This window comes from Dendrobates tinctorius, unplaced genomic scaffold (assembly GCF_039654945.1).
Source record: "Dendrobates tinctorius isolate UK_male_01 unplaced genomic scaffold, ASM3965494v1 ptg000348l, whole genome shotgun sequence".
NCBI lineage: Eukaryota > Metazoa > Chordata > Amphibia > Anura > Dendrobatidae > Dendrobates > Dendrobates tinctorius.
Window position 1 is genome coordinate 719,904 of NW_027362014.1, and position 27,000 is coordinate 746,903.

At 50.1% G+C, this 27,000-nt stretch overlaps 1 protein-coding gene across 1 annotated transcript in view; it reads right to left on the reverse strand.

The window, feature by feature from the left end:
* The window catches only part of SLCO1C1 (solute carrier organic anion transporter family member 1C1), a 245,412-nt gene that overhangs the window by 205,014 nt on the left and 13,398 nt on the right, over nt 1-27,000 (reverse strand). Inside the window, exon 2 of the mRNA XM_073562346.1 lies at nt 20,088-20,212. Coding sequence (XP_073418447.1) covers nt 20,088-20,204 — 117 coding nt within the window. The 5' untranslated portion in view covers nt 20,205-20,212. The remainder of the gene's footprint in view (nt 1-20,087; nt 20,213-27,000) is intronic.

Consider the following 27,000-nt stretch of genomic DNA (forward strand, 5'->3'; position numbering starts at 1 on the left):
ATACATGCTACCTGCAGTCACCACTAGGAGGCGCTCACAGCACACAGTGTATACAGCTCCCATAGAGATACATTATACACTCTACCTGCAGTCACCACTAGGAGGAGCTCACAGCACACTATGTATACAGCTCCCATAGAGATACATTATACATTCTACCTGCAGTCACCACTAGGGGAGCTCACAGCACACAGTGTATACAGCTCCCATAGAGATACATTATACATTCTACCTGCAGTCACCACTAGAGGAGCTCACAGCACACAGTGTATACAGCTCCCATAGAGATACATTATACATTCTACCTGCAGTCACCACTAGGGGGGGCTCACAGCACACAGTGTATACAGCTCCCATAGAGATACATTATACATTCTACCTGCAGTCACCACTAGAGGAGCTCACAGCACACAGTGTATACAGCTCCCTTAGAGATACATTATACATTCTACCTGCAGTCACCACTAGGGGAGCTCACAGCACACAGTGTATACAGCTCCCATAGAGATACATTATACATTCTACCTGCAGTCACCACTAGGGGAGCTCACAGCACACAGTGTATACAGCTCCCTTAGAGATACATTATACATTCTACCTGCAGTCACCACTAGGGGAGCTCACAGCACACAGTGTATACAGCTCCCATAGAGATACATTATACATTCTACCTGCAGTCACCACTAGGGGAGCTCACAGCACACAGTGTATACAGCTCCCATAGAGATACATTATACATTCTACCTGCAGTCACCACTAGGGGAGCTCACAGCACACAGTGTATACAGCTCCCATAGAGATACATTATACATTCTACCTGCAGTCACCACTAGGGGAGCTCACAGCACACAGTGTATACAGCTCCCATAGAGATACATTATACATTCTACCTGCAGTCACCACTAGGGGAGCTCACAGCACACAGTGTATACAGCTCCCATAGAGATACATTATACATTCTACCTGCAGTCACCACTAGGGGAGCTCACAGCACACAGTGTATACAGCTCCCATAGAGATACATTATACATTCTACCTGCAGTCACCACTAGGGGAGCTCACAGCACACAGTGTATACAGCTCCCATAGAGATACATTATACACTCTACCTGCAGTCACCACTGGGAGGAGCTCACAGCACCCAGTGTATACAGCTCCCATAGAGATACATTATACATTCTACCTGCAGTCACCACTAGGAGGAGCTCACAGCACACAGTGTATACAGCTCCCATAGAGATACATTATACATTCTACCTGCAGTCACCACTAGGAGGAGCTCACAGCACACAGTGTATACAGCTCCCATAGAGATACATTATACATTCTACCTGCAGTCACCACTAGGAAGAGCTCACAGCACACAGTGTATACAGCTCCCATAGAGCTACATTATACATTCTACCTGCAGTCACCACTAGGAGGAGCTCACAGCACACAATGTATACAGCTCCCATAGAGATACATTATACATTCTACCTGCAGTCACCACTAGGAGGAGCTCACAGCACACAGTGTATACAGCTCCCATAGAGATACATTATACACTGTGTTCCAAATTATTATGCAAATTAGATTTAAGTGTCATAAAGATGTAATTTTTTGTTTTTCAAATAAACTCATAGATGGTATTGTGTATCAGGGCTCTTTGGATCACTGAAATCAATCTCAAACGCCTGTGATAATTAGTTTACCAGGTGAGCCCAATTAAAGGAAAGCTACTTAAGAATGATGTTCCACATTATTAAGCAGGGAACAGGTTTCAAGGAATTTAGGAAAGAAAAAAGATCTCTCTACTGTTGAAAAGCATCAAATAGTGCAATGCCTTGGTCAGGAGATGAAAACATTAGATATTTCCCAAAAACTTAAACGTGACCATCATACTGTTAAGAGATTTGTGGCTGATTCTGAGCACAGACATGTTTGTGCTGATAAAGGCAGAATGAGGAAGGTTTCTGCCAGGCAAGTTCATCGGATTAAGAGAGCGGCTGCTAAAAAGCCATTACAAACCAACAAACAGATATTTAAAGCTGCTGGTGCCTCTGGAGTCCCTCGAACCTCAAGGTGTAGGATCCTTCAAAGCCTTGCTGTGGTGCATAAACCTACTATTCGGCCACCCCTAAAAAGTGTTCACAAGCAGAAATTGTAGCAGTGGGCCCTGACATACATGAAGACTAATTTTCAAACAGTCTTGTTTACTGATGAGTGTCGAGCAACCCTGGATGATCCAGATGGATGGAGTAGTGGATGGTTGGTGGATGGCCACTATGTCCCAACAAGGCTGCGACGTCAGCAAGGAGGTGGAGGAGTCATGTTTTGGGCCGGAATCATGGGGAAACAGCTGATGGGGCTCTTTAAGGTTCCTGAAGGTGTGAAAATGACCTCTGCAAAGTATAGAGTTTCTGACTGACAGCTGTCTTCCATGGTATAAAAAGCAGAAACGTGCCTTCAGGAGCAAAATCATCTTCATGCATGACAATACACCATCTCATGCTGCAAAGAATACCTCTGAGTCATTGACTGCTATAGGCATAAAAGGAGATAAACTCATGTGTGGCCACCATCTTTCCCTGACCTCAACCCTATAGAGAACCTTTGGAGTATCATCAAGCAAATGATCTATGAGGGTGGGAGGCCGGTCACATCAGAACAGCAGCTCTGGGAGACTATTCTGACTTCATGCAAAGAAATACAAGCAGAAACTCTCCAAAAACGCACAAGTTCAATGGATGTAAGAATTGTGAAGGTGACATCACAGAAGGGTTCCTATGATAGCATGTAACTTGGCCTGTTAGGAGGTTTTGGAGTTAAATAGCTTTTTTGTTCGGTGAATGTGACCTCCTAATGCTGCAAATTCCACAAATGAACATTTTCAGTTCTTTAAAACAGATCAAATGTTTAGAAATTCTACTGTGCCTAATAATTTGGAACAGTGCAATTTGAGTTTTTATTCATTTTGGAGATTATACTGTTATTATTGGGAGGTTTCTTCAATAAAATTCGATGTATACTCTAACCGGTGATGACTTTTATTAGACTGACTGTCATTTGTACCGACTATTTAGGAAAATCAGAGAAAAATATCATTTGCATAATAATTTGGAACACAGTGTACACTCTACCCGCAGTCACCACTAGGAGGAGCTCACAGCACACAGTGTATACAGCTCCCATAGAGATACATTATACAGTACATTATACCCGCAGTCACCACTAGGGGGAGCTCACAGCACACAGTGTATACAGCTCCCATAGAGATACATTATACACTCTACCTGCAGTCACCACTAGGGGAGCTCACAGCACACTATATACAGCTCCCATAGAGATACATTATACATTCTACCTGCAGTCACCACTAGGAGGATCTCACAGCACACAGTGTATATAGCTCCCATAGAGATACATTATACACTCTACCTGCAGTCACCACTAGGGGAGCTCACAGCACACTATATACAGCTCCCATAGAGATACATTATACATTCTACCTGCAGTCACCACTAGGAGGAGCTCACAGCACAGTTTATACAGCTACCATAGAGATACATTATACACTCTACTTGCAGTCACCACTAGGAGGAGCTCACAGTGTATACAGCTCCCATAGAGATACATTATACCCGCAGTCTCCACTAGGAGGAGCTCACAGCACACAGTGTATACAGCTCACATAGAGATACATTATACACTCTAACTGCAGTCACCACTAGGGGGAGCTCACAGCACACAGTGTATACAGCTCCCATAGAGATACATTATACATTCTACCCGCAGTCTCCACTAGGAGGAGCTCACAGCACACAGTGTATACAGCTCCCATAGAGATACATTGCACACTCTACCTGCAGTCACCACTAGGGGGAACTCACAGCACACACTGTATACAGCTCTCATAGAGATACATTATACATTCTACCTGCAGTCACCACTAGGGGGAGCTCACAGCACACAGTGTATACAGCTCCCATAGAGATACATTACACATTCTACCTAGGGGGAGCTAACAGCAGACAGTATATACAGCCCACATAGAGAGACATTCTACCTGCGCACCTGCCTAATCTGTCCCTGGCCAATTGTCAAGAGGTCTCCAGTACTGAAGGCATCCTCGCCCATAGGAGGATGCCTGAGCAATGCCTTTACTCAATTAGTGTCTTGCTACTGAGCTGCCAGGTCCTGTCCTGTATTTTGCCTTCTCTGAAGGCTAGTTCCTAACTTTATCTTGTACCTGTCCGCCTGCCCTCCAGCAGGCAGAATATCCTGGTCCCTGTGTTATTGTTCCTGTTCCTGACCGTGTCTGTACTCAGTCCTACCTCTGTCAGTCTCCTTGTCTGTACTCCTTTCCTTGCCGTGTCTATCCTTGCGTCCTCTCCGTCTGCCTGTGCTCCGCACTCTTGCGGCTCTGCCTGTGATCCACACTCTTGCAGCTCTGCCTGCTCCGCACTTCTGCAGTTCTGCTTTGTTCTGCTTCTGCAGAACCTTTTGCTGCTAACTGCAGCTCCTCTCTGCAGCCTTGCAGTTCTTGTCCAGTGTGAACAGGTCCAAACCTGTTCCTTCATACCAATCTATATTCCCATCTTTCCCGTACCTGCACCTCCTGTGTGAACAGGTCTCTACCTATTCCATACACTCCTTCCTGTCCATGTCCCTGTGCCTTCCCAGTCAGCCTTCCCCTCTGCCTGTGTCTCAGCCGTACCCGCCTGCCTGTGTCTCAGCCGTGCCCGCCTGCCTGTGTCTCAGCCGTGCCCGCCTGCCTGTGTCTCAGCCGTGCCCGCCTGCCTGTGTCTCAGCCGTGACGCCTGATAGTGTCTAAGCCATGCCCGCCTGCTGTGCTCACCTGCCTGTCAGTTGCACCTGTGTTAGTGTCCTGTTCCCCAGTGGGATCAGCAGCCACAGCCAGACGCCGCCCTGGAGTGGCACCTGGCAGCTGCCTGCCGCACAAGCCTGACCTCACCATCAGAGGCTCCAGTAAGGACCGAGGTAGCTGCATTAGTTACGCCCCTTCCAGGGTAGTCTGGTTTGTGGCACAGTAGGTCCACAACCCCTTCGCTCGCGCCAACCTGCCAAGGCGCGTGCTTGACACCATCTCTATATTAAACTCGAAAGAGGTGAATTCGAACAAACCAGAACTCAATTCCTGGGATATATCATCTCCCCAGAAGGTCTGAGCAGGATCCCAGTAAGATCAGAGCGGGATTTGACTGCCCTACCCCAAGAAATGTAAAAGACGTTCAGCGCTTTACAGGATTTGCAAATTTCTACAGAAGATTCATTAAAAACTTTTCAAAAATTATCTTACTAATTACTTCACTGACAAAGAAAACCAGAGTCTTTCTCTAGGCTCCAGGGGCGCAAATGGTGCTTGACACACTAAAGACACTTTTTCCTTCTGGACCATTACTGGTCCATCCAAACCCTGCCCTGCCGCTTGTTGTCGGAGTAGCCGCCTCAGACTCTGCGGTGGGAGCCGTGTTGTCTCAGCGAGTTGGGGACAAGTTGCAGCTTCATCCATGTGCATTTCCTTTCTCATACCATGTCAGCTGCAGAAAAGAACTATGACATTGGGAATAAGGAACTGTTAGCCATTAAAGTTGCCTTCTCCGAACGGAGACATCTTTTGGAAGGAGCCAATCATCCGGTGACTGCTCTTAATAACCGCAAAGATGTAGAATTTATCCGTATAGCTAAGAGGTTGTCTGCAAGACGAGCATGCTGGGCCTTATTGTTCTCCAGGTTTAATTCTATAATTTCTTATGGGCCTGGTTCAAGCAATGGCAAGGCTGGTGCTCCGTCCAAGATATTCACCGAACCTCAGGAGAGGTCTAGCACTGGCTGTACCATTCTACGTCCAAAAATGTTTTGGGAATATGGGACTACAATAAATTTTTGCTGAAAATTTGGATACCAAATTGACTTCTTTCTTAATCATCCTTCTAAAGACATTGATCTTTCCTTTAAGGAGGGATTTTGGATGCAGAACCACCAAATATATGTCCTCGAATCTGCTCGACTTGAAGTCCTCATACGTGTCCATGATTGTAAACTTGAGGGACATCCTGGAGTCATGAAAACGCAAGAACTACTACTTCAGTCTTTTTGGTGACCTAATTGTAGGAAGGACGTGAGAAAATATGTTTCTTCCTGTTTAACATGTGCACGGAACAAGACGCCACGATCTTCTCCTCTAGGACGTCTTCAGCCTCTTCCAGCTCCATCCAGGCTTTGGGGATCAATCTCAATGGATTTTATCGTGGACCTTCCTCCCTCAAAGGAAATGGCTGTTATCCTTGTTGAGGTGGATCGGCTCACAAAGATGGTCCATTCTATTCCGACTAAAGGAATTCCTACCGCTGAAGAAACTGCAGAATTAGTGGTCAAAGAGGTCTTCAGGCTGCATGGGATTCTTGACAATGTCTTTCCTGATAGAGGTGTTCAGTTTACATCAAGATTTTGGAAAAGCTTCTGTGCAGCGTTAGGAGTTAATGTCAATGTGTCTACTGCCTTCCACCCACAATCCAATGGCCAGACTGAGAGAACTAACCAAACCCTTGAACAATACCTGCGCTGTTTTATTTCTTACCTCCAGGATGACCGGGTGGATGATCTTCCAACAGCAGAATTTGCCCATAATAACTCCAAACACAGTTCTACTTCCCAAAGCCCATTCTTTGCTAACTATGGCTTCCATCCAGTACTCATTCCTAATCTTCCATTCAATACCTCGGTTCCTGCAGTTATAAACAGACAGAGTTGCAGAAAGCACTGAGATGTTACAAAGGGCCCAAGAAGATGATAAAAAAAACAGCAGATAAATGGCACAAAGCCCGTCCTACCCTTCAGGTCGGTGACCAGGTTTGGCTTTCTACCAAAAATCTGAAGACAAACGTACCGGCTTCTAAATTGGGTCAAAAATTCATCGGACCTTTTCAGATCTCTGCTCAAATTAACCCTGTTGCTTTCTGCTTAAAACCTTCCCAGCAGTCTGAAAATTCACCCTGTGTCCTTGCTCAAGATACTCAATGAAGAACTCAGCCACCTCCTCCACCAGAAACAGTCCATGGTGAAAAAGAGTGCAACGCTGATGGAATTCTAGACAATTTAGAGAGAGACTACAAATCTTTCATACTATGGAGGGGTTATGGACCAGAAGATAATTCAAGGAAGCTGGAGGGCAACGTCCATGTACCCAGGATTACAAGAGTTTTTATTCGGAGACATCCAGAGGAGCCAGCGCCTGAGATGTTCAGAGTCCATCCTGGAATGAGAGGAGTACTGTCAGGATTCAAACTCAGCAGCTCTGGTCTACCAGTCGGCCGCTCTTCCTTCTGAGCTATTTAGCTCGCTGGACAGATCTCTGCTTATCCAAATACTTGAATCCATGTTGTTGCTGATGTCTCCTCCCTGAGTTCCTGATTGGCTCTTTCTTATTGCACACCCTATTTAAACCTGGCCTTGCACTCAGTTCTTTGCATGATTATTGAGCTACCCTACTTTAGTCAAGCTCCCTTCCACCTTCTATTCCTTCAAACGACACTGCTGCTCCTGGTGAACGACCTCTGGCTTCTTGACTACAATTCCTGCTTATTCCTTCAAACTACACTGTTGTTCCTGTGTATTGACCCCTTGGCTATTCCAGAATACACTATCTGCCCAATGCTGCCCCTAATGGTTGCAATATCACTACTCCAACCAGGTCAGTCCATAACAGAATAATAGCATGTATCTCTGTATACAGGGAGCTCCCCCTAGTGGTGACTGCACACAGGACCTTATCATGTATCTCTGTATACAGGGAGCTCCCCCTAGTGATGGCTGCATTCAGGATCTTATCATGTATCTCTGTATACAGGGAGCTCCCCCTAGTGGTGGCTGCAGACAGGATCTTATCATGTATCTCTGTATACAGAGATCTCCCCCTAGTGGTGACTGCAGACTGGATCTTATCATGTATCTCTGTATACAGAGAGCTCCCCCTAGTGGTGACTGCAGACAGGATCTTATCATATATCTCTGTATACAGGGAGCTCCCCCTAGTGGTGGCTGCAGACAGGATCTTATCATATATATCTGTATACAGGGAGCTCCCCCTAGTGGTGGCTGCAGACAGGATCTTATCATGTATCTCTGCATACAGGGAACTCTCCCTAGTGGTAGCTGCAGACAGGATCTTATCATGTATCTCTGTATACAGGGAGCTCCCCCTAGTGGTGGCTGCAGACGGGATCTTATCATGTATCTCTAGTGGTGGCTGCAGACAGGATCTTATCATGTATCTCTGTATACAGAGAACTCCCCCTAGTGGTGGCTGCAGACAGGATCTTATCATGTATCTCTGTATACAGGGAACTCCCCCTAGTGATGACTGCAGACAGGATCTTATCATGTATCTCTGTATACAGAGAGCTCCCCCTAGTGGTGGCTGCAGACAGGATCTTATCATGTATCTCTGTATACAGGGAACTCCCCCTAGTGATGACTGCAGACAGATTCTTATAATGTATCTCTGTATACAGGGAGCTCCCCCTAGTGATGACTGCAGACAGATTCTTATCATGTATCTCTGTATACAGGGAGCTCCCCCTAGTGGTGGCTGCAGACAGGATCTTATCATGTATCTCTAGATACAGGGAGCTCCCCCTAGTGGTGGCTGCAGACAGGATCTTATCATGTATCTCTGTATACAGGGAGCTCCCCCTAGTGGTGGCTGCAGACAGGATCTTATCATGTATCTCTATATACAGGGAGCTCGGGAGCTCCCCCTAGTGGTGGCTGCAGACAGAATCTTATTATGTATCTCTAGATACAGGGAGCTCCCCCTAGTGGTGGCTGCAGACAGGATCTTATCACGTATCTCTGTATACATGGAGCTCCCCCTAGTGGTGACTGCAGACAGGATCTTATCACGTATCTCTGTATACATGGAGCTCCCCCTAGTGGTGACTGCAGACAGGATCTTATCACGTATCTCTGTATACAGGGAGCTCCCCCAGTGGTGGCTGCAGACAGGATCTTATCATGTATCTCTATATAGGGAGCTCCCCCCTCCCCCTAGTGGTGGCTGCAGACAGATTCTTATGTATCTCTGTATACAGGGAGTGTGATGGTATGATATGCTATGTGGATATCATTTTGTGTGTATTTCTATTTCACTTGTTTTCATAGTGTTTTTCTTGATGCCCTGTGGGTCTACAGCCTGACTGTGTCTGCCTCTTGATGACCCCCTGTAGTGCATTAATCCCCAAGGCTCCTTTGTTCTCCTCTGGGAGGCCTGGAAACCGCCCCAACCTGTTTGACTACCCCTGGATACAAGGAAGGGGTGGGGAGAACAGGAGCTGGTCAAGTCAGTTCCTGCTTGGAGAGGATCATGTAAAGACTGCACTTCAGAGAGAAGGACCCATTTTTATCCTCTGGTGCTAGCGTTTTGGAATCTCGTCTCCCTGGACATTTTATTCTGTTACTGGACTACATTCTTGTTCTGGACTATTGTATCCTCAGTGTGGTGGATTGTTTATGGACCTTTTAATTTTGCCTGTAAAAAAGGTCTTGGGATTGTTCACCCTTCCCTCGCTCTGTTGATTGTGTGATACCAGAGAAGGACCCCGTGACAACTGGTGGCAGCGGTGGGATCAACAGAGCGTAACCCAATGGAGAACCACCCACAGAGTGAGTACAGAAATTGGACTGTATCCAGTTTACAGGAGAGAGCCAGAGACCTGGGCCTGAACTACCAGGGACTGACTAAAGAGGCCTTAATCGATCTACTGGTGGGCGCTAGCCCAGCCACCTCCTCCCAGATGTCTGAAGGATGAGCGCTGGAAACAGGGATCCCCATCCAGAAAAGGCAGTGGTTGGTGTGGTATGAAGAAGAGATTGCGGTTCTGGGCCCCGGCGTCTCTCAGGAGTTCAAGCAGGAGGCTGCCCGCCGGGCACAGCAGAGACAAGAAGCAATGGAGCATGAAAGAAGGAGTAACGCAATGTGGAGTGTAACCCCAACGATCCGGGAGCCTGTACGGATCACCCGGACAGAGTTTAAGCCATTTGATGAGGCTTCCGGAGATGTGGAGGGGTACTTCAAAGACTTTGATCAGCAGTGTGCTGTGATGGAGGTGCCCCACTCTAGCTGGATGCGTTTGTTAGTGGGGCTCCTGAACGTAAGCATGGCGGAGGCTTACCGAACCATTGATGCACTGCGGAACCGGGATTATAACATTGTAAAGCGGACTATTCTGGATTACCATGCTATCACCCCAGACTCATATAGGGCCAAGTTCCGAGACCTCCCATGCACCACGGGGGGATCGCTTAGGATGTATGCACATAAGATGTCCCAGACATGTCGGATATGGCTGGAAGCAGAAAGCGCCTTTATTGTGGAAGATGTTATACAGGCGTTCCTTATAGAACAATTTCTTGCCAAGTGCCCTGCAGAGGTACGGGAATGGGTCCGGGTTCGCACGCCGTGTACCGTGGATAGAGCTGCAGCCCTGGCCGATGAAGCCCTTACTATCCGGCCACAATGGAGGAGCCTTCTAGACAATGAACCACGGCCTGCTCCCGCACCCCGTCCCCCTTTAAATTATATCTGCCCTTCCACCTAGTCGCAAGCCGATGACAATCACGCCTCACAATCCTAGACCCCAACAGTTCCGACCACGACCTGGGGGTATCACAGAGAGGAGGTGTTATGGGTGTGGGCAACCTGGACATTTGCAGTCTGGCTGTCCCTCCAGGATTCTGAGGGAGCCCCCCTTTGTCCAGTGCATCTTGTGCAGTCCACCACGACTGAGGAAGAGCTACCACCACCCTCACCAGAGTGGACCACCGACCACGGCACCATAGACACCCCTCCTGGAGTGTACGGACTCCGGCCTCTGTCCTTTAGCTACTCAGTGCAACGGCAACGCCACCTGCAGGATACAAAGTGTCAGGATTTAGAGACACGGGGGCATTCTTGACTATCGCTGACCCCCGTGTGGTTCGACCCGAGGCAATTTACCAGGGTCCGGGAATTCCCATTGTCCTGGCGAGCGGTGCCTGCAAATATATACAGCGAGCTTCTGTGCGTTTGGATTATTGGTGTGGAGAAAAACTGTGTTGGATTGGAGTTATGGGAGGACTTCCTGCAGATATCCTCCTTGGGAACGACATTGGGGAGTTACAGTGCCAATTTGTGGGAACAGTTAGCCGACTACAGGCCCTTCAAGCACTACGTCATCCGGACCTCACCGGGGAGCAACCACCACGAACCGCATCACAGTCGGTAAGCAATACGTTCGCTGCTACTACATTGGGAGAGTCTTGGGACAGAGAGGAGTTTAGGAGAGAAATAGAGGGTGACACTACCTTAGCAGCCCTTAGGCGAAAGGCAGAAACTGGGCTCATGGGAGATAATGGGGATGGCTTCACTCGAGAAAACGGACTGTATTATCGTGTAACAAAGGGCTGTGACCAGGGCAACCCTGACGCAACGACCAGGCAACTCATTGTCCCTCAGAAGTACAGGGCACAGCTACTTCAACTGGCCCATGACATCCCCTTGGCTGGGCATCAAGGGAGAAAAAGGACTGAAAAGAGACTCACCCAAAGTTTTTTACTGGCCGGGCGTCTCGCAGTCGGTAGCCCATTATTGCCGCACCTGTGATGTGTGCCAGTGAATGCGGCATCCAGGAGCTCGACATAAGGTACCCCTGCAATCCCAGCCCATAATTGAGGAACCATTTCAACGTGTAGCCGTCGACATCATAGGTCCTCTGGCCCACCCCAGCAGGTCAGGGAAAAAATATATCCTGACCGTGGTGGACTATGCCACTAGGTATCCTGAAGCTGTGGCCCTGTCCAGTATTACAGCAGTAAAGGTAGCCGAGGCCCTTGTTACCATCTTTACCCGGGTAGGGTTTCCTAGTGAAATATTTACGGATCAAGGCACTCAGTTCATGTCAGATCTGGTCCAGTCCCTATGGCATACCTGTGGTGTTCGAGCCATTCGCACCACCCCATACCACCCGCAGACCAACGGACTATGTGAACGCTTTAATGGAACCCTAAAAAATATGCTGAGGGCTTTTGTTGACATTGAGAAAGACTGGGAAAAGTACCTGCCACATCTCCTCTTTGCCTATCGGGAGGTTCCCCAAGAGTCCACAGGGTTCTCTCCCTTCGAACTACTGTTTAGCTGGAAGGTCCGAAGTCCTCTCATTCTTCTGAAAGAACAATTAGAGGGAGATATCTCAGATACCGGAATGCCCATTGTTCAATATGTTCTAGAGCTCAGAGACCGTCTCGCCCAGCTAGCTACCTTCGCTAAAGAACATCAGCGAATGGCCCAGTCCAGACAAAAAACCTGGTATGACCGTAATGCCAGGAACCGGGAATTTATGGAAGGACAGCAAGTGCTCATGATTACTGCTTCCCCTGCCAACAAGCTTCAAGCAGTGTGGGAAGGCCCTTATCAGGTTGCCAAGAAAATTAATGACACTAACTATGTTATTGCCCTGGACTCTAGCGGTCGACGACAGAAAACCGTCCACATTAACATGCTGAAAGACTACCACGACCGATCTCTGCCTGTTCTAGCTGTCTGCCACCCCCCTAGTGATACGGCCGACGACGAGTATCTCCCAGATCTCCTCCAGGTTGCCCAAGCGGGAGGATCACTGGAACAAGTGCACCTGGGCTCCCATTTATCGGATATACAAAAGGACGATATTGTCGCCGTACTAAGGCCGAGGGCTGCTGCTTTCTCCTCAAAGCCGGGGAAGACTACTCTTACCTGCCACCATGTGGAAACCCCGGGACAACGCCCCATCCAGCAGGCTGCCTACCGGGTTCCAGAGGCTGTTCAAGGCATGATAAAGAACGAACTGGAGGAGATGAAACAACTGGGAGTTATTCAGCCATCTCACAGTTCTTGGGCCTCTCCTGTCATCCTGGTCCCCAAGAAGGATGGTACAACACGATTCTGCGTTGATTACAGACGACTAAATGATGCCACCAAGAGTGATGCTTATCCCATGCCCAGGATTAATGATCTATTGGATCGTCTGGCCAGTGCCCAATTTGTGACCACGTTAGACTTGAGCAAGGGGTACTGGCAGATACCCCTAACGGAGGACGCTCGGGAGCACTCAGCCTTCATTACTCCATTTGGGCTTTTTGAGTTCCTGGGAATGCCCTTTGTCATGAAAACTGCCCCTGCTACTTTCCAGAGACTGGTGGATCGACTGTTACAACAATGTCAGGACTTTGCCTGTGCTTACTTAGACAACATCGCCATTTTTAGCACAACCTGGGAGGAACATCTTAAACACTTGGGCATAGTGCTGGACTGTATCCTTACTGCAGGACTGACCATTCGCCCTGATAAGTGCCAAATAGGGATGGCTGAGGTGCAGTACCTCGGGCATAGAGTAGGGGGTGGGACACTAAGGCCTGAGCCTGCCAAGGTGGAAGCCATTAGCAACTGGTGTAGACCCCAGACTAAAAAGCAGGTACTTGCGTTTTTAGGAACTGCTGGTTACTTTCGCAAATTTGTTTCTAATTTCAGCACCTTGGCCAAGCCCCTAACCGACCTAACCCACAAGAACATGCCTAGGAATGTGACGTGGACGGCGCATGCGAGGATGCCTTTTCAGCGTTAAAGACTGCCCTCGTCACTGCTCCTGTCTAGGCTGCCCCGGATTATAAACGCAGGTTCCTCGTGCAGACAGATGCATCCACCTTTGGGATTGGGGCAGTACTTAGCCAAGTGAACGCCGCCGGAGAAGAACATCCTGTTGCTTTTGCCAGTTGGAAACTACTGGATCGGGAACTTGCCTATGCCACCATTGAAAAGGAGTGCCTTGCCATCGTATGGGCGCTAAAAAAATTGCAGCCCTACTTGTATGGCAGAGACTTTACAATTGTTACAGACCACAACCCCCTCACATGGCTGAACCGCGTATCAGGGGACAATGGAAGATTGCTGCGGTGGAGCTTGTCCTTACAACCCTACAGCTTCTCCATCCAATACAAGCGGGGAAGCCAACACCAGAACGCCGATGGACTGTCTCGACAAGAAGAACCATAGGCTCCCCAGGCCGACCTACCCCTGCCACTGTACAAGGAACTATAAATTACTAAGCAATGTGGACTAAAGTGAGCAGGCCAGAGGTCTGTGTAGACCTCATGGCGTGCTCACTTACTATGGGGGGGAGAGGTTGTGATGGTGTGATATATTAAGGTACTGTCACACTTAGCGATGTACCAGTGATCCCGACCAGCGATATGATGGGTCTGGATCACTGGTGCATTGCTAGGTGGTCGCTAGTGAGCTGCCACACAGGCAGATCTCACCAGCGACATAGCAGGGGACGGGAGTCGCTACTTACCTGTCAGACGAGGCGATCCTGACGTCCTCCCGCCCGCGTCCACGGGTCGCTCGTCAGCGCCACAGGAAGCCCAGCAGGAAGCTGACGACGAGAAACGGTCCAGGACATTCTCGCGCGATCAGCGATAACCAGCGGGGGAGCCCTCAGAGGTAAGTATCAGACATAGCGATATCGCTAGCAATATCGCTGCTACGTAACAAAAACCAGTGACGTTATAGCGATATTGCTAGCGATATCGCTTAGTATGACAGGGCCTTTATGTGGATGTCATTTTGTGTATATTTCTATTTCACTTGTTTTCATAGTGTTTTTCTTGATGCCCTGTGGGTCTACAGCCTGACTGTGTCTGCCTCTTGATGACCCCCTGTAGTGCATTAATCCCCAAGGCTCCTTTGTTCTCCTCTGGGAGGCCTGGAAACCGCCCCAACCTGTTTGACTACCCCTGGACACAAGGAAGGGGGTGGGGAGAACAGGAGCTGGTCAAGTCAGTTCCTGCTTGGAGAGGATCATGTAAAGACTGCACTTCAGAGAGAAGGACCCATTTTTATCCTCTGGTGCTAGCGTTTTGGAATCTCGTCTCCCTGGACATTTTATTCTGTTACTGGACTACATTCTTGTTCTGGACTATTGTATCCTCAGTGTGGTGGATTGTTTATGGACCTTCTAATTTTGCCTGTAATAAAGGTCTTGGGATTGTTCACCCTTCCCTCGCTCTGTTGATTGTGTGGTATCGGAGAAGGACCCCGTGACAGGGAGCTCCTCCTACTGGTGGCTGCAGACAGGATCTTATCATGTATATCTGTATACAAGAAGCTCCCCCTAGTGGTGGCTGCAGACAGGATCTTATGTATCTCTGTATACAGGGAGCTCCCCCTAGTGGTGACTGCAGACAGGATCTTATCATGTATCTCTGTAACAGGGAGCTCCCCCTAGTGGTGGCTGCAGACAGGATCTTATGTATCTCTGTATACAGGGAGCTCCCCCTAGTGGTGAATGCAGACAGGATCTTATCATGTATCTCTGTAACAGGGAGCTCCCCCTAGTGGTGACTGCAGACAGGATCTTATCATGTATCTCTGTATACAGGGAGCTCCCCCTAGTGGTGGCTGCAGACAGGATCTTATCATGTATCTCTGTATACAGGGAGCTCCTCCTACTGGTGGCGGCAGACAGGATCTTATCATGTATCTCTGTATACAGGGAGCTCCCCCTAGTGGTGGCTACAGTGTATTTCTGCATACAGGGAGATCCCCCTAGTGGTGGCTGCATACAGGATCTTATCATGTATCTCTGTTTACAGGGAGCTCCCCCTAGTGGTGGCTGCAGACAGGATCTTATCATGTATCTCTGTATACAGGGAGCTTCCCCTAGTGGTGGCTGCAGACAGGATCTTATCATGTATCTCTGTATACCGGGAGCTCCTGCTAGTGGTGGCTGCAGGCAGGATCTTATCATGTATCTCTGTATACAGGGAGCTCCCCCTAGTGATGGAAGCAGACAGGATGTTCTCATGTATCTCTGTACACAGGGAGATCCCCCTAGTGTTGGCTGCAGGCAGGATCTTATCATGTATCTCCGTATACAGGGAGCTCCCCCTAATGGTGACGGCAGACAAGATCTCATCATGTATCTCTGTATACAGGGAGCTCCCCCTAGTGGTGGCTGCAGACAGGATCTTATCATGTATCTCTGTATACAGGGAGCTCCCCCTAGTGGTGGCTGAAGACAGGATCTTATCATGTATCTCTGTATACAGGGAGCTCCCCCTAGTGGTGGCTGCAGAAAGGATCTTATCATGTGTCTCTGTATACAGGGAGCTCCTCCTAGTAGAGGCTGCAGACAGGATCTTATCATGTATCTCTGTATACAGGGAGCTCCCCCTAGTGGTGGCTTCAGACAGGATCTTATCATGTATCTCTGTATACAGGGAGCTCCCCCTAGTGGTGGTAGCAGACAGGATGTTATCATGTACTGTATCTCTGTATACAGGGAGCTCCCCCTAGTGGTGACTGCAGACAGGATCTTATTCTGTATTTCTGCATACAGGGAAATCTCCCTAGTGGTGGCTGCAGACAGGATCTTATCATGTATCTCTGTATACAGGGAGCTCCCCCTAGTGGTGGCTGCAGACAGGATCTTATCATGTATCTCTGTATACAGGGAGCTCCCGCTAGTCGTGGCTGCAGGCAGGATCTTACCATGTATCTCTGTATACAGGGAGCTCCCCCTAGTGATGGCAGCAGACAGGATGTTCTCATGTATCTCTGTATACAGGGAGCTCCCCCTAGTGTTGGCTGCAGGCAGGATCTTATCATGTATCTCTGTATACAGGGAGCTCCCCCAAGTGGTGACTCCAGACAAGATCTCATCATGTATCTCTGTATACAGGGAGCTCCCCCTAGTGGTGGCTGCAGACAGGATCTTATCATGTATCTCTGTATACAGGGAGCTCCCCCTACTGCTGACTGCAGACAAGATCTCATCATGTATCTCTGTATACAGGGAGCTCCCCCTAGTGGTGGCTGCAGGCAGGATCTTATCATGTATCTCTGTATACAGGGAGCTCCCCCTAGTGGTGGCTGCAGACAGGATCTTATCATGTATCTCTGTATACAGGGAGCTCCCCCTAGTGGTGGCTGAAGACAGGATCTTATCATGTATCTCTATACAGGGAGCTCCCCCTAGTGGTGACTGCAAACAAGATCTCATCATGCATCTCTGTATACAGGGAGCTCCCCCTAGTGGTGGCTGCAGACAGGATCTCATCATGTATCTCTGTATACAGGGAGCTCCCCCTAGTGGTGGCTGCAGACAGGATCTTATCATGTATCTCTGTATACAGGGAGCTCCCCCTAGTGGTGGCTGAAGACAGGATCTTATCATGTATCTCTATACAGGGAGCTCCCCCTAGTGGTGACTGCAAACAAGATCTCATCATGTATCTCTGTATACAGGGAGCTCCCCCTAGTGCTGACTGCAGACAAAATCTCATCATGTATCTCTGTATACAGGGAGCTCCCCCTAGTGGTGGCTGCAGACAGGATCTTATGTTTCTCTAGATACAGGGAGCTCCCCCTAGTGGTGGCTGCAGACAGGATCTTATCATGTATCTCTGTATACAGGGAGCTCCTCCTACTGGTGGCTGCAGACAGGATCTTATCATGTATCTCTGTACACAGGGAGCTCCCCCTAGTGGTGGCTACAGACAGGATTTTATCATGTATACAGAGATACATGATAAGATCCTGTCTGTAGCCACCACTAGGGGGAGCTACAGAGATACAGGGAGCTCCCCCTAGTGGTGGCTGCAGAAAGGATCTTATCATGTATCTCTGTATACAGGGAGCTCATCCTAGTAGAGGCTGCAGACAGGATCTTATCATGTATCTCTGTATACAGGGAGCTCCCCCTAATGGTGGCAGCAGACAGGATGTTATCATGTATCTCTGTATTCAGGGAGCTCCCCCTAGTGGTGGCTGCAGACAGAATCTTAAGTATATACAGGGAGCTCCCCCTAGTGGTGGCTGCAGACAGGATCTTATCCTGTATTTCTGCATACAGGGAGATCCCCCTAGTGGTGGCTGCAGACAGGATCTTATCATGTATCTCTGTATACAGGGAGCTTCCCCTAGTGGTGGCTGCAGACAGGATCTTATCATGTATCTCTGTATACAGGGAGCTCCCGCTAGTGGTGGCTGCAGGCAGGATCTTATCATGTATCTCTGTATACAGGGAGCTCCCCCTAGTGATGGCAGCAGACAGGATCTTCTCATGCATCTCTGTATACAGGGAGCTCCCCCTAGTGTTGGCTGCAGGCAGGATCTTATCATGTATCTCCATATACAGGGAGCTCCCCCTAGTGGTGACTGCAGACAAGATCTCATCATGTATCTCTGTATACAGGGAGCTCACCCTAGTGGTGGCTGCAGACAGGATCTTATCATGTATCTTTGTATACAGGGAGCTCCCCCTAATGCTGCCTGCAGACAAGATCTCATCATGTATCTCTGTATACAGGGAGCTCCCCCTAGTGGTGGCTGCAGGCAGGATCTTATCATGTATCTCTGTATACAGGGAGCTCCCCCTAGTGGTGGCTGCAGACAGGATCTTATCATGTATCTCTGTATACAGGGAGCTCCCCCTAGTGGTGGCTGAAGACAGGATCTTATCATGTATCTCTGTATACAGGGTGCTCCCCCTAGTGGTGGCTGCAGAAAGGATCTTATCATGTATCTCTGTATACAGGGAGCTCCTCCTAGTAGAGGCTGCAGACAGGATCTTATCATGTATCTCTGTATACAGGGAGCTCCCCCTAGTGGTGGCTTCAGACAGGTTCTTATCATGTATCTCTGTATACAGGGAGCTCCCCCTAGTGGTGGCAGCAGACAAGATGTTATCATGTATCTCTGTATACAGGGAGCTCCCCCTAGTGGTGACTGCAGACAGGATCTTATCCTGTAATTCTGCATACAGGGAAATCCCCCTAGTGGTGGCTGCAGACAGGATCTTATCATGTATCTCTGTATACAGGGAGCTCCCCCTAGTGGTGGCTGCAGACAGGATCTTATCATGTATCTCTGTATACAGGGAGCTCCCGCTAGTCGTGGCTGCAGGCAGGATCTTATCATGTATCTCTGTATACAGGGAGCTTCCCCTAGTGGTGGCTGCAGACAGGATCTTATCATGTATCTCAGTATACAGGGATCTCCCCCTAGTGGCGGCTGCAGACAGGATATTATCATGTATCTCTGTATACAGGGAGCTCCCGCTAGTGGAGGCTGCAGGCAGGATCTTATCATGTATCTCTGTATACAGGGAGCTCCCCCTAGTGATGGCAGCAGACAGGATGTTCTCATGTATCTCTGTATACAGGGAGCTCCCCCTAGTGTTGGCTGCAGGCAGGATCTTATCATGTATCTGTATATAGGAGCTCCCCCTAGTAGTGGCTGCAGACAGGATCTTATCATGTATCTCTGTATACAGGGAGCTCCCCCTAGTGGTGGCTGAAGACAGGATCTTATCATATATCTCTGTATACAGGGAGCTCCCCCTAGTGGTGACTGCAAACAAGATCTCATCATGTATCTCTGTATACAGGGAGCTCCCCTAGTGGTGGCTGCAGACAGGATCTTATCATGTATTTCTGTATACAGGGAGCTCCCCCTAGTGCTGACTGCAGACAAGATCTCATCATGTATCTCTGTATACAGGGAGCTCCCCCTAGTGGTGGCTGCAGACAGGATCTTATCATGTATCTCTAGATACAGGGAGCTCCCCCTAGTGGTGGCTGCAGACAGGATATTATCATGTATCTCTGTATACAGGGAGCTCCCCCTTGTGGTGGCTGCAGACAGGATCTTATCATGTATCTCTGTATACAGGGAGCTTCCCCTAGTGGTGGTTGAAGACAGGATCTTATCATGTATCTCTGTATACAGGGAGCTCCCCCTAGTGGTGGCTTCAGACAGGATCTTATCATGTATCTCTGTATACAGGGAGCTCCCCCTAGTGGTGGCTGCAGACAGGATCTTATCATGTATCTCTGTATACAGGGAGCTCCCCCTAGTGGTGACTGCAGACAGGATCTTATCATGTATCTCTGTATACAGGGAGCTCCCCCTAGTGGTGGCTGCAGACAAGATCACATCATGTATCTCTGTATACAGGGAGTTCCCCCTAGTGGTGGCTCCAGATTGTTAGTGAGTGACAGATCGTTACCGTTAATCCTCCGCTTCGGCTCTTCTTGGTCTGGAACGCTGTGCACTGACACATGGATGATGATCGTCCCTGTGGAGATCTAGAACATATCTGATCGCTTTTTTTCTTTGAATCCATCTTTCAGTCTATAGGAGGAGAGAACATGGGTGTGAGGGGTTTGGATTTGTCGTTCTTTGTGTATCTGATCACTGACGGGGGAAACAATGACATAAGCACATTGCTATGTGACGATCTCTCCAGCAGCGCAGAGTATTTCAGAAGAGGTCTCAGGCTGCGAGTTTCCTTCTGGAAAGGTTGATCCCTCCAGACAGCACAGAGGATTTCAGGTGCACAAAGTGCTGACCCTGCGGCCTCGGCCTCCCCCTCCCTATCGATATGGGGGATGATGGCGATATAAGGGGGGCGAGGGTGGGCGCCATCCTGCAGGCTGGGGGTCTGGTTTTTACCTTGGAGCAGCGGTGGCGGGAGCCTCAAACCTCGGAGCACATGTCGGCAGGAGGAGGCAGCGAGCGCTGAGCGCGCGCCTTATAAGCTTCGGCCGCACAATCGCTGATCCCCGGATAAAGCAGCTTTCTCTTTCCCAATTAGAGGGGACATTGTGGACATTCCCCCGCTGACGTCCGACGCCCCCCGAGACCCGACTCTACGGAATAAAGGCTCAACCTGCGGCCGGAGTTGGCGAACAATAACGTGACGTCCAGAGAAAGACGCTGCCCCCATTGTCTGCAAGACCCCGCAACACTGCAGGAAGCAGGTCTGAGACTCGGGGGGCAGGTGCCGCTGACCCCCACAGCCTGCCCCCTGGAGGAGGATGCAGAGTACTGCAGCAGAGAGGGAGCATGCAACACTCTATCCTCCAACTCTTTTATTTTACAAAATTATCAAAATTACACTCAGAAACAAAGCACAATACATAAACTAAAGAAAACCAACATAGACAGACATAAAATGTGCAAAACATGCGCAAACAACTGAAAGTCCAAATCCTTTCCTTGTCCCCCACTGAGCTCGGCAGCTTAGGGTCCCCCAGCAGGAATCCACTTAAAAGAGAATACAAAGAAACATAAACCCCACTCCCCACTCTCACTCCATTCACCCCCATTCACCCCCATTCACACCTCACCGATTTTACTAGTTTACTATTTACAATTTTACTATTTACAAAAACCAAACGAAAATAACCCTTTCCTGGCCCTCCGCCTTGAAAAAAACAAGAACTCTGCCACTTTGGCCGACAAACCTTACCTCCTATTACACAGCAAAGATTTTTTTTTTTTTTTTCCCCTCTCCCACACATGGCAACAAGTTCGCAGCCTTTTTTCCCACCACCTTGCACCGCAGGTCCTACAAGTTTGTAGCCTTGTCACTGCAAAATCTGGTCCACGAAAGTTTATGGCCTTTTGATTCCACACGAAAACTCTTTCCAGGGTCCGCAGAGTCTACTTCTCCTGCCCTGCTCCTCTGCTCCTTCATGTTGCTCTTGGCATCCGGTCATCCATCCACCACCCCCCATGCACCCCCCTCCCAACCTGACTACACCCCATCCACACATTCTAACTAAAAAAAACAAAAAAAACGTGTGTTATATGTTTTTCCTTTTACCAAAGCACAACCAAAAGACATTTTCCAAAACTCTCAATACCATCCCATCTACTTACGCATTAATATACAAACTAAACACAGCATTTACATACCCAAGGCCCAAGTTTGGCACCTGTAAGCCCAATATCCATTATATGTCCTGTTTTTAAAACAAAAAGCTAAGGTGGCATGCACCAGCCCACCACCAGGAAAAGGGGTTCTAGAGGCTCCATCCCTCACTAACACATTCATCCTATCCCTCAAGAACTAAGACTGTCCCTACTTCTGTCCCTAAAAAAGAAACCTGTCCCTATCTGTCCCTACCTGCCCCTACTCCACCTAACTTATCATAACTAACTCTCTATCTGTCCCTCAGTGCCTGTCCCTCCCTGTCCCTATCTGCCCCTACTTCTGTCCCTAACACACCCAGTGAAACTTATGCTATCCCTACCCTCATTCACACGGAGCTAGCTCTCCCTTGAGTGCGTTTTTAAAAGGAGAGGCCTCTCCAAAGCCAAGAGGCCTTCCTCACACCCAACCTTTCAAACTCCAAAGAACAGACCTTCACCAGGTCACCCAAGATGTTTCCTACCACCTCATCCCTTGGGAGGGTTTTTTTCCGCGTCGAAACTAGGCACCGTGCATTCCAAGTGTGCAACCTAACCGCTGCACTGACTAGGAATAAAGTGCACGGGTCCCGGCCACCCAGGGATCTGAACGCTCCATAGGCCCATTCAGCGTAGGAGAGGGACGCCAGCCGTGGCCAACGTATGGAAGCACCCACCCTGTTGTAAACCTCTGCATTAAAGGGACAATGAAGCAGGAAGTGCTCCATGCTTTCCAGCACGTCGCCACACTCCTCACGAGGGCAACCCCGGTCATCGGAGTTCCTGCACTTCAAGTTGTCCCTTACATACAGCCTCCCGTGGAAGCAACGCCAGGTCAAGTCCCAAAACTTCATGGGGATCCGCTTAGAATTTAAAAGCCCCAGCCCGACCTCCAGATCCCGGCCTGGGCAATCCTTAAGGGCCAGGGCTTCTGGAAATGGGTCAACAGGACCCTCCTGTCAAGGCACTGCCTCGACATGGTCCTGATTTCCCACATTCCCAGACCCCACCGGCGGATCACCTTCAGAACCGGGGTAGCGTAAGCCGGGAGATGCCCATGAGGTGTGCGTAGGTCCTTCACACGCCCTCCTGTCTCCCATTCCTGGAAGAAAGGCCAAAGCCAACCCTTGCAGGAGACTACCCACGGAGGAGCCCTCTCTAGCCAGAGGTTGGAGATGTTAGTCTTAAAAAAGGTGTTTACTAGAAACACCACCGGGTTGACCATACCCAACCCGCCTAGTCTCCTCGTACGGTATGTAACCTCCCTCTTGATTAGGTTAAGCCTATTCCCCCATAACAATTGGAAGAACAGGCTATAGACCCGTGTCCAGAGAGGTTCCGGCAAGATGCACACACTGCCCAGGTATATCAATAAAGGTAGCAGATAGCCTTTAGCCAGGGCAACCCTTTCCCTCAGGGTTAAAGACCAACCCTTTCATTGGTCCACCTTTTGGGAGGCGATCTTAAGTCTGCCCTCCCAATTTTGCTGGGGGTAGTCCCCGGGGCCAAATTCGATGCCTAGAATTTTGGAGGTGGCCTGGGGCCCTGGAAGGGTGTCCGGGAGATCAAAACTAGGATCTCCCCCTCCCAGCCAGAGACTTTCACACTTATCCCGGTTGATCATGGACCCGGATGCCTCCGAGTAGCGCACTACCTCCGACATGACCCAGTCCGCCTCCCCTCTCGAGGATACGAACAGGGAAACATCATCGGCGTACGCCACCACCCTCAGAGAGGACCCAGAGCCCACCTGGTCCATCCCGACTCCCGCCAACGGTCCACGATCTACCCTCCTTAAGAAGGGATCGATCGCGAACACGTATAAAAGCGGGCTCAGCGGACAGCCCTGACGGACCCCAGAACCCACCTCAAAAGGGCGACCTGACCAACCGTTAACCAGCGGAAAAGTCTCAGCCCCTTGGTACAAGATCTCTAACCATTTTACAAACCTCCCAGGCAGACCATACCTCAAAAGGACGGACCAGAGGTACTCGTGGTTGACCCGGTCAAAGGCTTTCGCTTGATCTAATGACAGCAAGTACCCCTTCCAGTGACCTGCCCTACCCTGCTCCACTGCCTCTCGGACACCGAGCACAGCACTAAAAGTACTGCGGCCCGAAACAGAGCAATGCTGGGCCCCTGAAAGGAGCCGGGGTGCAAACTTCACCAGCCGATTAAACAGCACCTTGGCCAGAACCTTCCGGTCCACATCGAGAAGCGCTATGGGACGCCAATTCTCGATACGGGACGGATCCTTACCCTTTGACAGAATAATGAGGGCTGACTTCCTCATTGAGCCGGGAAGAGTGCCCGAGGAGAGACACTCATTAAATACCCCTGTCAAGAGGGGGACCAAGGAGTCCCTAAAAGTCTTATAGAACTCAGATGTTAAGCCATCCGGACCTGGCGATTTCTTGAGCCGAAGCCCATCAATGGCCAGTCTCACTTCCTCTTCCCTGATTTCTTCTGCCAAAACACCAAGAGAGGGGTCACCCCCTGGCTCAGGGACGGCTTCAGCCAGGAAAGCTGACATCCTGTCCCGATCCAGATCCTTCTTTTCCAAGAGGTGTGAGTAGAAGGATCTGACTACCTCCAGGATCCCTGATTTGGATCTGTTCAGGGACCCCGTACTGTTGATCAGTCCTGTCACCATCTTACAATTCACTGACATCTTACAGTTTCTGTAAGGGTCGGGCGAGCGGTACTTCCCGAAGTCCCTCTCAAAAACCAAAGATGTGTGCCTATCATACTGACACCTCTTGAGCAAAGATTTCACTCTGGAGATTTCCTCTCGGTCACCTCCAGTCGAGACAAGCTGCTCGAGTTTCCTCCCCAGAGCCTGGTACAAGCGGTGCCTGCTCAGACTCCTGAGGCTCGAGAGCTGACGGAAGAACCCCGCCACCTGCTTTTTGAAGATCTCCCACCACTCTGACTTACTACTACAGAGATCCAACAGCGATACCTGGCTCTGAAGAAAATCCTCGAAGGATTGTCTCACCTCCGCTTCTTCCAGCAGGGACGAATTGAGCTTCCACAGCCCTCTTCCCATCCGAGGAGTCTCTGCAACATTCAGAGAAAAGAAAATTAGACAGTGATCGGAGAACTCCACCTCAACGGTGGACACAGCAGAAAAGATGGCGTCCTCCTTCAAAAAAAACCTGTCTATTCTAGACCTACTGCTACCCCTATGGTAGGTGAAACCCCCGTGGACATCCACCAGGCGAGCTTCACTGGCTATGCTATTCAATGCGACGCTATCATAAGCCAGGCGATCTCCGGGACCCCCCCGGTCACGGGACCTCGTAAAGGTGTTGAACTTCTTTTTTTTTGTGTCCCCACCGAAGACCACCTGTCGGCTCGTAAAAAGAAAGGGCTTGATCCTCAGGAAGAGACATTTGCGGTCCCCCTTGGACTGAGGGCCATAGATGTTGATGAGCCGGAGCTCTTGTCCCCTCATGAAGACATCTAGGATCAGGCACCTCCCCATTTCCAACTCAGTAACCCGTCGGCATTCAACTGCTGCAGTCTTAAAAAGGACTGCCACCCCGCTAGACGGCTCAGCCAAAAGAGACCAGTATGAGGGCCCGCACCTCCACTCCCTCCGTGCTTTATAGATGGCCCCCATGTCTGTTAGTCTGGTCTCTTGCAAGAATAAAATTTCTGCCTCAATCCGGGAGAAAAAAATCAAAGGCCGTGAAGCGAGCCGCATCTGACTTAATGCTGGCGACATTAATAGACGCCAGCGTCAACGGGGCGAGTTCAGCCATCATGGGTGATCGAGTTGGATGGCCAATTTCTTCCCTACCCCGCTATCACCTCCACCTGGGGAGGGGTCAGACACCTTCCTTTTCAGGGAAGCTCCCGATGTGTCCATCCCACTCCCCGGTGTCCTCGCCCCCGGGTTCCAGGTCTGTCCCCCCTTCAGGAGGAACAATGCCCCCTGAGGGACGGACTCCGCCATCCCCTGAAGGACCCTCCGGTGTTGCCCCCGGCCCAGTACCCTCGTCTTGCGGTTCATCATCTGAACCTCCAAGGGCGCTGAACCGGTTGGAGAGTCTGATCAGAGGGGGGTCAGCGGGCCCTTCCGTATGCACCCTTGTGGTCGGGGGCAGGGGGGACTTTGAAGGCTTGTCAGCCTTCCTCCCCACCGCTTTGCGCTTGGCACGCCTGGTTTTGCCACCTGGTGCTGTAGGCTGCTCTTGGACATCCTCATCAACACTTTCATACTGAGAGGAATTGTCCGAGTCAGCCGCTTTCTCCTCTCTCTCCATCCTCCTGATCTCCTCACTCACCGCACTCTCCCCCAGGGCCTCAGAGGCTTTGGCCACGGGCCTGGAGGGAGGAGCAGGCATCACCCCGGTTGCCCGAGGCTCCACCTGTCCCTTACCTCCCTGGTGCTTTTCCTGCCTCCGCTGGTACGCGGGGCCCCTTGCAGCATTGCCCTTCCTCACTGGCCCCTCAGCCCTTCCCCCTCCGCCACCACCTGCCACAGCAGAAGAAGCGCCACCGGGGGTTGCCCCCCCGCGGTCTCCCCTCACCGGGCCTGTGGCGGCATTAGAGAAAGAGCGAGGGCAGCGGCTGGGAGGGTGACCCAGGTCACCACACAGGTGGCACCTAATGTCTTTGCACAAGGCAGCCAGGTGACCTACCCCACCACAAAACGCGCGCTTCTGCACCTTGCAGTTGGCGCTGAAGTGGGTGGGGTCGCCGCACTTGTGGCAGACCTTCGGTTGCCCCTGGTAGAAGACCAGGATCCTGTCCCTTCCCAGGAATGCCGAGGAAGGGATGTGGGTGACCGTGCCGCCGGAAACCTTCAATTTGACCATGAAGGTCCAGCCCCCCGACCAGATGCCAAACTCGTCCCTGTTCTTTTTTGGGACCTCGGTGACCTCCCCGTAACGGGAAAGCCACGTCATGATGTCCACGCCTGCGAGTGACTCGTTACATGTAACCACGGTCACTCGCTTGACGGAATTTTGGCGAGACACCGCTTGAGCCACGAAGTCTCGCCATCCGGGCTCTTCCCGCACCAGCTCGTAGTTTGACCAGAAGAGCTCAAGCCCCTCTGGCCGCACCGAAGCTGACGTCAAAGAAGCGGGACGCCAAAGGATGTATCAGGGCAAAGATGTCATTCGCCCCGAAGCCCATCTTAAGGAGGAGCTCCACCACCTTGCTCCTAGGTGGACAAGCTTCACTGCCCCCCCACCTAAGACGGACCACATTCC